At 31.6% G+C, this 13,374-nt stretch overlaps 1 protein-coding gene across 1 annotated transcript in view; it reads left to right on the forward strand.

The window, feature by feature from the left end:
- Positions 1-13,374, forward strand: part of Cac (cacophony) — a 101,214-nt gene that overhangs the window by 65,826 nt on the left and 22,014 nt on the right. Inside the window, 19 exon segments of the mRNA XM_064220899.1 lie at positions 1,183-1,315; positions 2,044-2,183; positions 2,441-2,541; positions 3,889-4,044; positions 4,691-4,911; positions 5,137-5,240; positions 5,844-5,959; positions 6,030-6,089; positions 6,846-6,947; positions 8,139-8,336; positions 8,577-8,791; positions 8,903-9,115; positions 9,199-9,372; positions 9,624-9,671; positions 9,830-9,913; positions 10,532-10,635; positions 10,737-10,859; positions 11,105-11,284; positions 11,375-11,641. Coding sequence (XP_064076969.1) covers positions 1,183-1,315; positions 2,044-2,183; positions 2,441-2,541; positions 3,889-4,044; positions 4,691-4,911; positions 5,137-5,240; positions 5,844-5,959; positions 6,030-6,089; positions 6,846-6,947; positions 8,139-8,336; positions 8,577-8,791; positions 8,903-9,115; positions 9,199-9,372; positions 9,624-9,671; positions 9,830-9,913; positions 10,532-10,635; positions 10,737-10,859; positions 11,105-11,284; positions 11,375-11,641 — 2,739 coding nt within the window.

Below are 13,374 nucleotides of genomic sequence, written 5' to 3' on the forward strand. Positions count from 1 at the left end.
AAAAATAAAATACTACATTTAAAGAGGAATTCATTGAGATAGAAAATATATAATTACTTATGTGTCTTTTTGTTTCGTGTTTATATATTTTCTTACTATGAAATAAAAAATCATGTACAAGAAAAAATACCCTAAATGTACAGATAATATCCACATTATGATGAACGTAAATTAGATTGTGAATTCTGGAATATTTCTTGTAGAAATGCACAGTAATTTTAGCGTCTTGATTTTATAAAACCAGTTTGAAGTCAAATACAAAATCGCTCGCATACTTACGACATTATATCGATATGATTTTCCATTTCATTATCTCTGCACCAGTAGGAGCGCGTCGTGTGATCGTGTGATCGAAGAGCAACGTTAATCATTTACAGAGTGCGCTTGACATACTCATAATATGACGATGAGCGTAATTATACCCGGCTTCTATTAACTAGATGACAATGCTACAATGTTAAATTTAAGAGGCGAGCACTGTTCGTTGATTTGCTATTAGAATTGAATACATTCAATTCGGTAGCATTTTAGAATATTTTTATTTTCTGTAATTGATAGTTATATCATAATAATACACATAGTAATTAATGTCAAAATAATGAATTGTTGTCGTGATAAAAATCGAAATCAAAACAAATTCAGTTCCATTAAAAGCATTTTTAATTATTTTCGAGTCTGTAATGATAGTTTAATGTGAAATTTGAACTGGTTCGACATGTCGATTATAACAAAGAAAATACGCAACAAACAAGAAATCACTGTTTTAAACGAATTTCAGAACAATTAAAACGTCAAAAATATTTATAAGAAGTATTTTTTGACAAAGAAAACCTCTCATAAAGTGTGTCATATACCGTTACGAGTCATAGCGAGAGAGATGTATAACATTTTTCAATTCGATTTTCTAACCCAAATGTATGTATCTCCTCTGTTTGACAACCTTAACAGGATTTTTTTTTGTTGCTATTAAATGTCTTTAGTCTTACTTACCAATAACAAAAATTGAAAATAGGAGTAAAAAAAAATATGCTTGAAACACGCAACACTAGTTCGACAATACAAACTCATCAGCATTATATTATTTTAAACATGATAAAAAAGAATCAACTGATTTTAAACTACTACTTTGTAAAAGTGTAATTCTGATATCTTATAAAAATAAATTTTCAATTTTACTTACAGGTATACAAAGTTCATTATCGAGTGGCCGCCCTTCGAGTACGCGGTGCTGCTTACCATCATCGCCAACTGCGTGGTGCTGGCGCTGGAGGAGCATCTGCCCAACGGCGATAAGACCATCTTAGCACAGAATCTGGTGAGACAACTTTATTTATTTTTGTAACCTATTAAAAATATAATTTTGAATTACTATTAAATAAATAAATAAATATTGGACAACATCACATACATTACTCTGATCCCAATGTAAGTAGCTAAAGCACTTGTGTGTAAAATATTGTATTATGTGGTTTTACAATTCAAAGACATATAAAAATTACAACATTAAATATTTTTTTATTTAGTTTAATCTTGTATGTCTATATCCGATTACAACGGAAGAATGAGTTGAGTTAAAAAAAAAATCTTAGATTCACCTAAATCATCCGCTTTTTTTATAGCTCTGCTATATTATGCACTATAAACAGTTCGTTATTAATATATCTTAAGATATAATTGCAAAGCTATTCCACTTCACTACGTATATCCTACTTTTATTTGTCAAATATAACAAGTTCAATTCGCGAATCCACAACATAAAGTTTATGATATATATTATTCAAAACCAAGATCGCGACCAATTCAATGTCAAAGTTGATTATTTTGCTTCAGTCGTCTTGTTTTAAATTTTTTATTGAAACATATTATTACTAAATATAAAAATATATGAAAGATATAGCAAAAATAATCTGTTAAAAATACGTATCATAAATGGTATCGTTTCTATCCCTAAAAGACAAGTGAAAGCAATAAGTATTATGTTGAAATTTTTTCATAATTTTCAAACCGTGATATTATATTAATTGTATTTTTTATTTGTTTCAGGAAAAGACCGAGGCGTACTTTTTAGGAATATTTTGTGTAGAAGCCTCGTTAAAAATTTTAGCCTTAGGTTTTGTTTTACACAGGGGTTCTTATCTTAGAAACGTTTGGAACATCATGGATTTTTTCGTTGTAGTAACTGGGTAAGTAAATTTTCAAATTACTTTATACGTATAAATAGATCATATTACCTGAATCCTCTAAAAGGACAATCATAGCATTGGAATATAGTGTTGATGAGAGAGAACATTGGAATGCATGAATATCACAAAAAGGACTCAAAAATTATTCAAAGATTGAAAATGAAGAAGTTTTAATGTTATCCGCACTCAATTAGGTGATTGATAGTAAGTTAGGTATGTAAGGGGCCCTTACTGAAACATTCGATAACAAAAACTAGGTCGATGACGATTTTCGCCGAATACAACGTGGACGTTGACCTGCGGATGCTGCGCTCGTTCAGAGTGCTCCGCCCTCTCAAGCTCGTCTCGCGGATACCAAGTAATTCACAGTAATTGGCGAAAAGTTCAATAAACTACCTTATTATATTGTATAGAACGTTCTGGCTAGATGTGGTCGATGGATCTTTTTTGAACGTAGATGACACAGCGCTAGTTTTTGAAAATAGAACTTTTACATTATTAGTGAGAGAACGTAGCATCGATTTCTTGCCATTTGAGAATCGTTATAGATGAGTGGTTTTCGATTTTTTGTGATTTATTGTCGATGCTAAATGTACTTTGGATTTCGGTTATTACGTGTTGCATAATAGATAACATTTATTACATTGTGTATTGTTATTTTCAAATAAAATTCTAACGTAAGAATTTAGCTAAACACAATTACTTAGGTGTGAATAAATATGTCATAGTTTAAATTTTGTAACGTTTAACATGTGATTAGTTTAATAAAAATGTAACTAGAAAAACTACTTAGATCGTAGATAATAAGCTAGTGACTCTTGTTGTGTTAAAGATGTGGGAATATGGTTCTGAAGTTTATAATACCGGTTTTTTTGCGTAGTTGTCACGAGCCTTTCACGAGCATATTCCTCAGTAGTCATTTTATTATTAAGTTAGTTGCTAGTTCAAGCTATAGTATCGAGTGATATGTGTTCGGCAGTATCATCACGCAGCTGCCAATCGCGCCCGCCGACGTCGACTTCAGGACCTTGCGTGCCATTAGGGTGCTGAGGCCCCTTAAATTAGTATCGGGCGTTCCTAGTGAGTTCTAGAACATTCTTAGTTTAGCCTTGGTAGATTCACCTATAGCAACTGTTGCATCATTTGAACAGAGTGTATTTTTATATATTTATATAACCAGTTTTGGTTAATATGTCATTTTCCCATTAAATTATTTAAAATGTATGGTAACATTACATTTTTAAGTTCAGATATAGGTTGCGTGACTTCCTTGAAAATCATAACAAGGAAACAAATAATTTTGTATCAAATTATGCAACAGAATAATCACATGTTCTTGTGCACGATCACTGTAATTTTTCCATTTGCTGGCTTTTTAATGTTATATTGTATCGTTTAATTTACATTCATTATAATATTCTTAACTAAATGTTGTTTTTTAATCTTAAACATCGATTTTAGTGTTAACTCTAACATCGTTATCTGATCTATAACATCGTAATCATTCTACGTTTTTTTCAACTATACGCTTTTTTCAAATTGGCTTAATTTTATCATCATTGGTATAAGACACTTTGTTATTACCCGAAATTTAAAAACAATCATTTTTAACTTCACAATTAAATGAGTGCCTTAACAGAAACTAATTGGTCAATATTTTCAAGTTCTGCACAAGACTATGATTATAAAAATACTTTGTATGCAGGTTTACAAGTGGTATTGAAGTCGATAATCAAGGCGATGGCCCCGTTGCTGCAGATCGGCCTTTTGGTGCTTTTCGCGATCGTCATATTCGCTATCATAGGCCTCGAGTTTTATTCTGGGGCGCTACATAAGACTTGTTATAGCTTAGAAGATATTTGTAAGTATATTTAAATAAATAAACTATACTTAGGTACTGATGTTCATTAAAACTAGATGGAGTTGTTCTTTATTTAAATTTACGTCAACATTGTTATTCTACTTTGTAAAAACTACCAAAGTTAATGCTCAGTAAACAAATAAACTTGTGCTACTTTGTGTTTCGACCATAAATTACAAGTCCTGACCTAGTTGCTACGGCAGCAGTAATAATAGAAATTTATGTTGCAAATTGTGCATATAGCTTTTTCTCGTCGAGCAAATCTTTTGGCCTTAGACCAACCGAAAGTGAGAAAAATTAAGCAATAGGAGATGTATCTGCTACATCTATTGTCAAATTGAATCGGTCTGTAAAGTAAAAAGGCCAATTATACAATTATATTATACATTCTTTGGTTTTTAAATTAATAATGGTTAAGTATTTCAGTGGTATGATAAAATCTGATAGATTTTCAATCCATTACTAATTAATAATCATTCTATTAACCTCATATTTCATATTAGATTTACGTAGGTCAAATTCAGCTTCTAATTAACTTTCATACCAGATTGAATTGGATACTTCTAGATCTTATAATAATTTCAAACTTTGTGTTACGAAAAATTATACAAAGAAACAAAATGTAATGCTGATATTATTCCTACAGCTGAAGTAGTTAACGATGGCGAATATCCAACACCATGCAACGCCGACAACGAAACGCTCGCACCTTACGGTGCATATGTTTGCACTTATGACAAGAGCACGTGCCTGGAGAAGTGGGAAGGACCGAATAGGGGAATTACCTCCTTCGATAACATTGGCTTTGCTATGCTCACAGTCTTCCAGTGCATCACTATGGAGGGCTGGACCGCCATTCTCTATTGGGTACTCTTAATATGTACTAATATATACATAGAACTTTAAGTTTTGAAATATTTAAATTATATATTGTCTTCTTATCTGACTTCTTGTTGGAAACGTATATAATATTTAATATCACATTATAAATTCTCTGATATTCCTTCCTTCAAATTTAGTATAAATATATAATATAATTACCAAAATAATAAAACCACAATTATATTTGCTACAAAATATCTATTATTTCAGACAAATGACGCGTTAGGTAGTACATTCAACTGGATTTACTTTGTTCCTCTCATAGTATTGGGTTCATTCTTTATGCTCAACTTAGTTCTCGGTGTCCTTAGCGGGTAAGTGTTTAAGTTATTTACAATTTTACATAATTAAATAATTAAATCATAATCGCTTTAATCGTTTTTTGTTTGATTTAAAACATACGTAATGTATAGAGAATTTTCAAACGAGAGGGGCCGTGTAGAACGTCGTGCTCAATTCCAAAAGGAAAGAGCTCGGCAAATGTTCAACCAAGACTTTACGGGTTACATTAATTGGATTACAGAAGCAGGTTGGATTTATGTTTGCTGCTTGGGGTAGGGCTACTTAAAGATCACAGTAGACGTGTATTTGATCTACATTTTAACAATTGTAGGTATAATATTTAAACGCTAGAATGTAAACATGCCAGAAAGTTTTATATCACATTTTGTATCAATCATTTCATATTTAGTTTTATTTATAAATCATTGTGCTACATATGTATGAGTTCAATCATCAGTATCAGTCTAATAAGTATTCATATTTTTAGTTAATTTTAATATTAAGCTATTATTAAAAGTTACAATATGATTATCACGTTATCTATAACGTGATATATGGGATCAATCCCAGAAGGAATAATCAAAGTAATTAGCTCGTATTCATCGCTAGGTTGTATCATCTTGCTGTATTTTCAGTGAATTCGCTAAAGAAAGAGAAAAAGTAGAAAATAGACAAGAATTTCTTAAAATAAGAAGACAACAGTTACTAGAGAGAGAACTCAATGGTTACGTTGAGTGGATTTGTAAAGCTGGTGAGTATTATTATTACTAACAAGAAACGGTTGAGAAAATTGAAGCTAACATATACATTATCTGTTTCAGAGGAAGTTATATTAGCTGAAGAAAGGACGACGGAAGAAGAGAGAATGCATATAATAGAAGGTATAATTGTTTTCGACTGATTACTTTTAACAGATATTTCTGCCAATGATTTAAGCGAATATCTGCGGGAACAGCAATAAAATATCTTATCATACGAAATTGGGTTAGGTCAAATTTTTCGAAATCAAGTGCTAGCGATGTGGTTTAAACGCTTAGCATGAGTCGAATGTATAGAGTAACAAGTACTAATAGTAGAAGGGCGCAGGCCCTTTATGCAGTTTTGTCCACTGTTCCCCCAATCTTTTCAAAAGAGACTTAAAACGCCGACATCGCTCATTCATCACACATCCTACCACTCAAAAGCAATATAAAGTATTGCTGTTGGGGAGTACAATAGTTTGAAGGCTAAATGATCAGTGTGATTATTGGCACAAAGTACTTAACATTTTAGTAACTATCATTAGCGGCACAATAACAGGGTAAGGAATTATTTATATTTCTAGCGATGACAATTTCCATGCATAAAGATTGATACTTAACACAAAAAAAATGTATTAAGTATCAATCTTCATGCATAATACTCGTATTAGTTCACAATTTTGAACATAATGATTTATACCATGGTTGATTACGTAGTATGTTGTGTGAAATAGAACTTAAATTCAAAACGTAACACTTAAAATATTTTATTCAAAAACAATATCACAGAACCACAGTTATATTAATATGTATACATTAGTTATATATATAGATTCTATATATTTGATCTTAAAGTAACGTAATAGGCTGACCAAGTCATAATTATACATTTTATAGCACGAAGAAGAGCAGCGGCAAAGAAAAAGTTAAAAAACTTAGGCAAAAGTAAAAGCACCGATACCGAAGAAGAGGAACAGGATGAGGACTGCGGGGATGACGGTCAGTATGCTAACCCTTTTTTCATGTATAATCCTATGTCGTGTGTTATGTAGACGACGTTATCGGGATATTTTATTTGAATAGAAGAACAATAGAACGTAAAAAATTTCTTTATTTGTCCAAGATAGCAAAATTTCTTAATTCTAAATATATTTTTTTTACTAATTCTTCCGTTTTAAATAGTCATCGTTTTAAAGTTAATCAGCTACAACATATAGAATTTCCTTAGGGTTTACCTTGGATTAATGTACATAGTATATCTGTTTTCATTTAGCTCTACCGATACTGTATAAAATAATGAATGTTGCATGTTGTTGTCTTTCAATACTTGAATCTTGTACTCATTCATTTCCATGCGTAATCGTACTCTACTTGTGTGTTGGTTGTTTACAGTTCCAAAGAAAAAGCAAGGTATGGGATCAAGCGTGACGCTGGTAGAATATTCCTTTTCATCTTCTTTGTAGTCGATCTAGTTTAGATCTAGCCTTAGGAATAGCGTACCCTGATCCCTTTTTAACAACGACCATGTGATCCTATTTATTTTCTTAGATTTTATTTAGTCGCTATTATCCAACTCCCAAAGCTTGATAATCATAATCTGACTGATGACTAGTTAAAAGTTACCTTGAAGCGTAACGTTAAAAATAATACTATGAAAGCAAAATATGACATGTCCCAGCGGATGGGTAGTTAAGATTTATGTGCAATAAATATCGGGTAGCAACTCCGATAGAATTTCGATAGCCTCAGAAATCCAATTACTGTTCAGTGCTACTAATATCTTTCTAAACATATAATTTATTAATATGTACGAAATGCTAAGTTTTTACTTAAAATATCTAAAATCTGTACTTTTTCTAAAATATATTTGTTTTAACCAATAATTTATGCTTTGTCAAAAATTAGAATTACTTACGTTCATTGTTATAAATATAAAAAAAATGTATTATATTGTATAACACAATGGCAATATTTTATGCAGTCATTGGGGACTTATAGTAATTATATTATAAGCACTGACCAAATGCAAAAAATAACGATAACACTAATTTAATGTCACGCACTATATTTGAACTAAAAAAACAGCTTAAAATTATTAAACTTAACTTTTTTTTAACAAATACCAATTAGATTATATTAGATAACTTCAACTAAAAAGTGCGCAAAATTAAATTTAGTCATATACTGCAGGTTTTTTGAAAAGCAAAGCACGCTCCGCGGGTAAATGTGCGGACTTCTGGCGAGCTGAAAAGAGATTTCGTTTCTGGATCAGGCACACGGTGAAGACGCAGTGGTTTTATTGGTTCGTCATCGTCCTGGTGCTCTTCAACACAATATGCGTAGCCGTTGAGCATTATAGACAACCTAAGTGGCTTACTTCATTTTTATGTCAGTATAACATATTCACTTGCAGTTTCTGAAATGTTGATCGAAATCAAATTAACTAATTTAGCTTGTACATAAATAGTGATTAGTCGATGATATCGAATGATAAAATAGCAACCAATGAGAGTTCAGATAAAAGCCAAATTAGTAAATCTGACTTTTGTCAACGTATCAGAAACTTGGGTACAATGATTAGATATTAAATTTGTTTTAAAATACAATTTATTCGTGATTATTTTTCAGACTATGCCGAATTTGTGTTCTTGGGGTTATTCATGATGGAGATGTGGGTGAAAATGTATGCCCTCGGGCCTCGCATTTACTTTGAATCATCTTTCAACCGCTTCGACTGTGTTGTCATATCTGGCTCCATCTTCGAAGTGGTATGGTCAGAAGTAAAAGGTGGCTCTTTCGGTCTCTCTGTCCTTAGGGCTCTGAGACTATTGAGGATATTTAAGGTTTGCTATTAAATGCTCTAATGACATATATATATATATATATATATATAAGACATTTCATTGTTAGATAATAATAATCTTTGATTACAAAAACAACATTTATTTTTTCAGGTTACAAAATATTGGTCGTCGCTACGCAATCTTGTGATATCTCTTCTAAACTCAATGAGATCTATTATCTCGTTGCTGTTCCTTCTATTCTTGTTCATTCTTATATTTGCTCTACTTGGAATGCAATTGTTCGGTGGGCAGTTTAACTTTGAGGAAGGCACTCCACCGACTAATTTCAACACATTTCCGATCGCGCTGCTTACTGTCTTCCAGGTAATTGTCATAGTATTATTAAATTATAAACTGAACATTCAAAATAAATACATAATTATTCTAATTTATTTATTTTTGCTTAGATTTTAACAGGTGAAGATTGGAACGAAGTAATGTATGATGGAATACAATCTCAGGGTGGTATACAGAGAGGCATGATCTACTCGCTATATTTTGTCATTCTTGTGTTATTCGGGAACTATACTCTTCTGAACGTGTTTCTTGCCATCGCCGTGGACAACTTGGCTAACGCTCAGGTACTTAAATACAGATATAAAATACAACAGAGTGGCTTTGGTAAATCAAAATGTATTTTATAAAATACTTACTTAATAATATTAAATTCTATTAATTTAAATCAAATCATAAACTCCGTGAATTGATTGACCAAAGCAAAATCTGTTATGACCATATAGTTGTGAACTCTATTGAATGTTGTGTGTCATCATCAGAGCTCATTTGTATATTTGACGCTGCTTTACGTGTAAAAGCCAATTTTTATTTACAGGAATTAACAGCAGCTGAAGAAGAGCAGGTCGAAGAAGACAAACAAGCAGTAAGTCATCAATCTTGTTATTTAACCCTATAAAATTAATATATTTAGCAATAGTTATTATCATAATAACATCAGATGTTGTACCCTACAAAGGTAGTTATGAAACTGTACATTATAAAGTTCTATTACATACAACATCATCTTTTTCGACAAAATAGGAGTTGGAGAAAGAGATGGGTGCTTTACACGCGATGGATGGATCACCGTCTCTTAACGTTAGTCAATCTCCAACAAGTAGGAAGGTAAAGCAGAGCTAAGCCGTGCTTGAACTTCAATGGTTGTGGTAGCTTACAATATTGTTGACCAGTTGAAAACTCATATTGCCATATTGATATTATTTTTCTACCAATCAAAGGTAGTAAAAATCATTTTAATTAGTAGCCAAATATCATAAAGCTAGTTCATCAACCTGGTGATAGTTCAGCAATATTATAAGTTTAGTCGTCGATGGATCAATGTTGCTTCTGTGAGCCGAATGTCAAAAGGTCGAATGTTTATTTGAATTCGAACGTTTTCTCTATAGATGCCAGAATTTAATTTCTAGGAAGTAATTGTCTCGTCAATGTTTTGAGTTCTCGGTTTAACACCGAACAAGCTAAATTTTAATGATTTTATACTTTTGCTTTTTTTATTAATTGGATTACACGACTGTTTGTATTACATAATACTTCAATTTTATAGCAATGCATGTTTGATATGCAATCAAAATTTGTGTACTTTCTTCGTGTTATTGAATTAAGATGTCTTGTATTGAAATGTTATAACTAGTAACAACAGTAATATATTCGAATATTTAAGGACATATCTTGGAAAATTTATTCAATCATTATCCAAGTTTTAATGCAGTTGTAATGTTTTAGAATAAAAAGAAGGAAGAGGCCAAAAAAGATGAAGAAGAGATACCAGATGGACCAAAACCAATGCTGCCATATTCGTCCATGTTTATTTTGTCACCTACTAATCCGTAAGTTGAAGAAAATATTATAATAAAAGAAAATCTTGCAATGGTAGGTATATATATTTTACAACTTGATTATAGATTGATAACTTACCTTTTTGTTACAGCATTAGACGCGGCGCACACTGGATTGTAAATTTAAGATATTTTGATTTTTTTATTATGGTAGTAATTTGCATGAGTTCTGTGGCTTTGGCAGCTGAAGACCCCGTAGTCGAAGAAAGTAATAGGTAACGTGTTTTGTAATATAGACACGATAGTTTACTAATTTAAAATATTTTTTTTTATTTTTATAAAACAATAATGTACTTTTTAATAATAATTTTCTAAATCAAAAACATAACCCTTAAATTTAAGAAAAATATTTTACAAAAAAGTTTGGTATAACAAAAGTGTTTGGTTTGGTTTGTTTATATATACATACTTTTATCGATGGGACGAGAATTGTAATAAAATGAAATATTTTCTTTACCAGAAATAAAGTGTTAAATTACTTCGACTACGCGTTCACTGGAGTCTTCACTGTAGAGATGTTGCTAAAGATAGTCGATCTCGGCATCTTGTTTCATCCGGGCGCGTATTTGCGCGATCTCTGGAACATTATGGACGCCGCGGTCGTCATCTGCGCCCTCGTCAGCTTCGGTTTTGAGATCGGGTATTATGATTATTGCCTAATCTACTTATAATTAATCGTTACACATTTTTATTTCTTAATTTAATCTAATTCATGGCTGTTCTTTTTCAGAGGTGTGAAGAAAGGGGCGGGACAAAATTTGTCCACAATTAAGTCGTTACGAGTGTTAAGAGTGCTCAGACCTTTAAAAACTATTAAGCGTGTCCCAAAATTAAAAGCAGTGTTTGACTGTGTTGTGAACTCTTTGAAAAATGTCATAAACATTCTCATAGTGTACATATTGTTTCAATTCATATTCGCTGTAATCGCAGTGCAACTTTTTAATGGTAAATTTTTTTACTGCAACGATATCAGTAAGAATACTTTTGAAGACTGCCAGTAAGTATCATTTTACTGAGAATTTGTCTAAATTAATATTTTTTATATGTGATAAAAATATATATTAGTATCAACTGGAATGATTGGGAAACAAAAAGTTAGATTTAAATAATTGCAAAAAGTGTGTGTGTGAGTCAATTGTAAACGCTCCACATAAAATAACTTTTTAAAATTATATCATTGCGAATTAGTAACTGTTGCGGTGTTAAAAATACTTATTTATATGAAATTCATTCGTGATAATGTTATCCAGACGGAATACCCCGAAAAAGTAACAAAAAGGACGTTCGTACATACGACGTGACGAAGACTTAAAAAAATCAAAAACTGATAATCAAATCTCTATACATGTGACCTTCCTAAAAATATAGAAACAAACATTTAAACCACACGTGAAAATGAAGTGTAAAATGAAGTGAAAATATTGAATTAATGGATATAATTGAAACTATTAAAAATAGTGATAATAAAAGTGAAGATAGAGTGTTGCCATATAAAGAAGTTAAATTCTACCATTAAACATTTTTCCTATATTTTGAAATATCAAATTATAACAGATAAGATATGGAAAACCAGATGCAATATTTACTGGAAAAAATTCAAGAACAAATGGATAAGCAAACAAAATCAATTACGGAGGCAGTTACTCGAAATATTACACAGCAAATGGGGGAAAAGTTGAAAATGCTAGAGGAACAAAACCAGCATCTTCAAGCAGAAGTTTCAGAACTAAAAGAAAAAATTAAAGGATTACAGGCACAGAAGAAAAAGAACAATTTATTAATTTTTGGAATAAAAGAGCACAGCGCAGAAGAATAATTTCCTCATTAATTCCTTCACCTCCAAATGGAGACGAAACATAATCCTAAAAAACAAAAAAAAATAAAAAAGTCTCTTCAGGCAAAACTCGAAGAAGAAAGGAACAAAGGCAATATTGCCTACCTGCGAGGAGATAAACTTATAGTCAAGAAACCATCGGATGCCCAAAAGAATGAGAAGAGGAAAAGATAATCATCCTTCTCATCTAACCAGAAGCAAATAGGCTCCTCAGCAGGCCCAAAAAAATGATGACGTTTTACGACACGTCCTAGAAGCAACTCACTTAAAGAAAAGATTAATAATTAGCAATGAAAACATGCCAACTACCGGAAAAACGACAACGATAAGTACACCAACTCACAATCAATAAACCAAAAAAAAAACTCCCCCAAGCCGACTGGTCCCCGTGAGGGAATGAGACCATAACCCTTTAGTTAGTATAAAAACACAAAATGAAACTCTAAAAATTGGCACATTTAACGTCAGATCATTAGGGTCAGAGATAGGTATAAGATACATAGAATTAATGTATTCACTACAAAATATAGAAATAAACATACTCGGTATAGTGGAAGTCCGGAAAATGGGGTGCAATATTGAAGAACATGAGAATTATATCCTCTGCTATAAAGGAGAAACACCTGGCTTGTACGGAGTAGGCTTTCTTATCAAGAAAAAACATAAGAGAAACATAATAAATTTCACAGACCTTTCAGAGCGGATCGCTGTATTACAAATGAAATACGATCATGAGAGTTTATCAATAATACAAGTGTACCTTCCCACAGAAAATTAATCAGAAGAAGCAATTACCTCATTTTACAAAACCTTGGAATTAGCTTTTAACCTGGTTGGAACACACGTCCTTCTGATTGGAGATTTTAACGCTCAGGTAGGACAAACAAATATAAATT

The sequence above is a fragment of the Vanessa tameamea genome, chromosome 5, assembly GCF_037043105.1.
Source record: "Vanessa tameamea isolate UH-Manoa-2023 chromosome 5, ilVanTame1 primary haplotype, whole genome shotgun sequence".
Lineage (NCBI taxonomy): Eukaryota > Metazoa > Arthropoda > Insecta > Lepidoptera > Nymphalidae > Vanessa > Vanessa tameamea.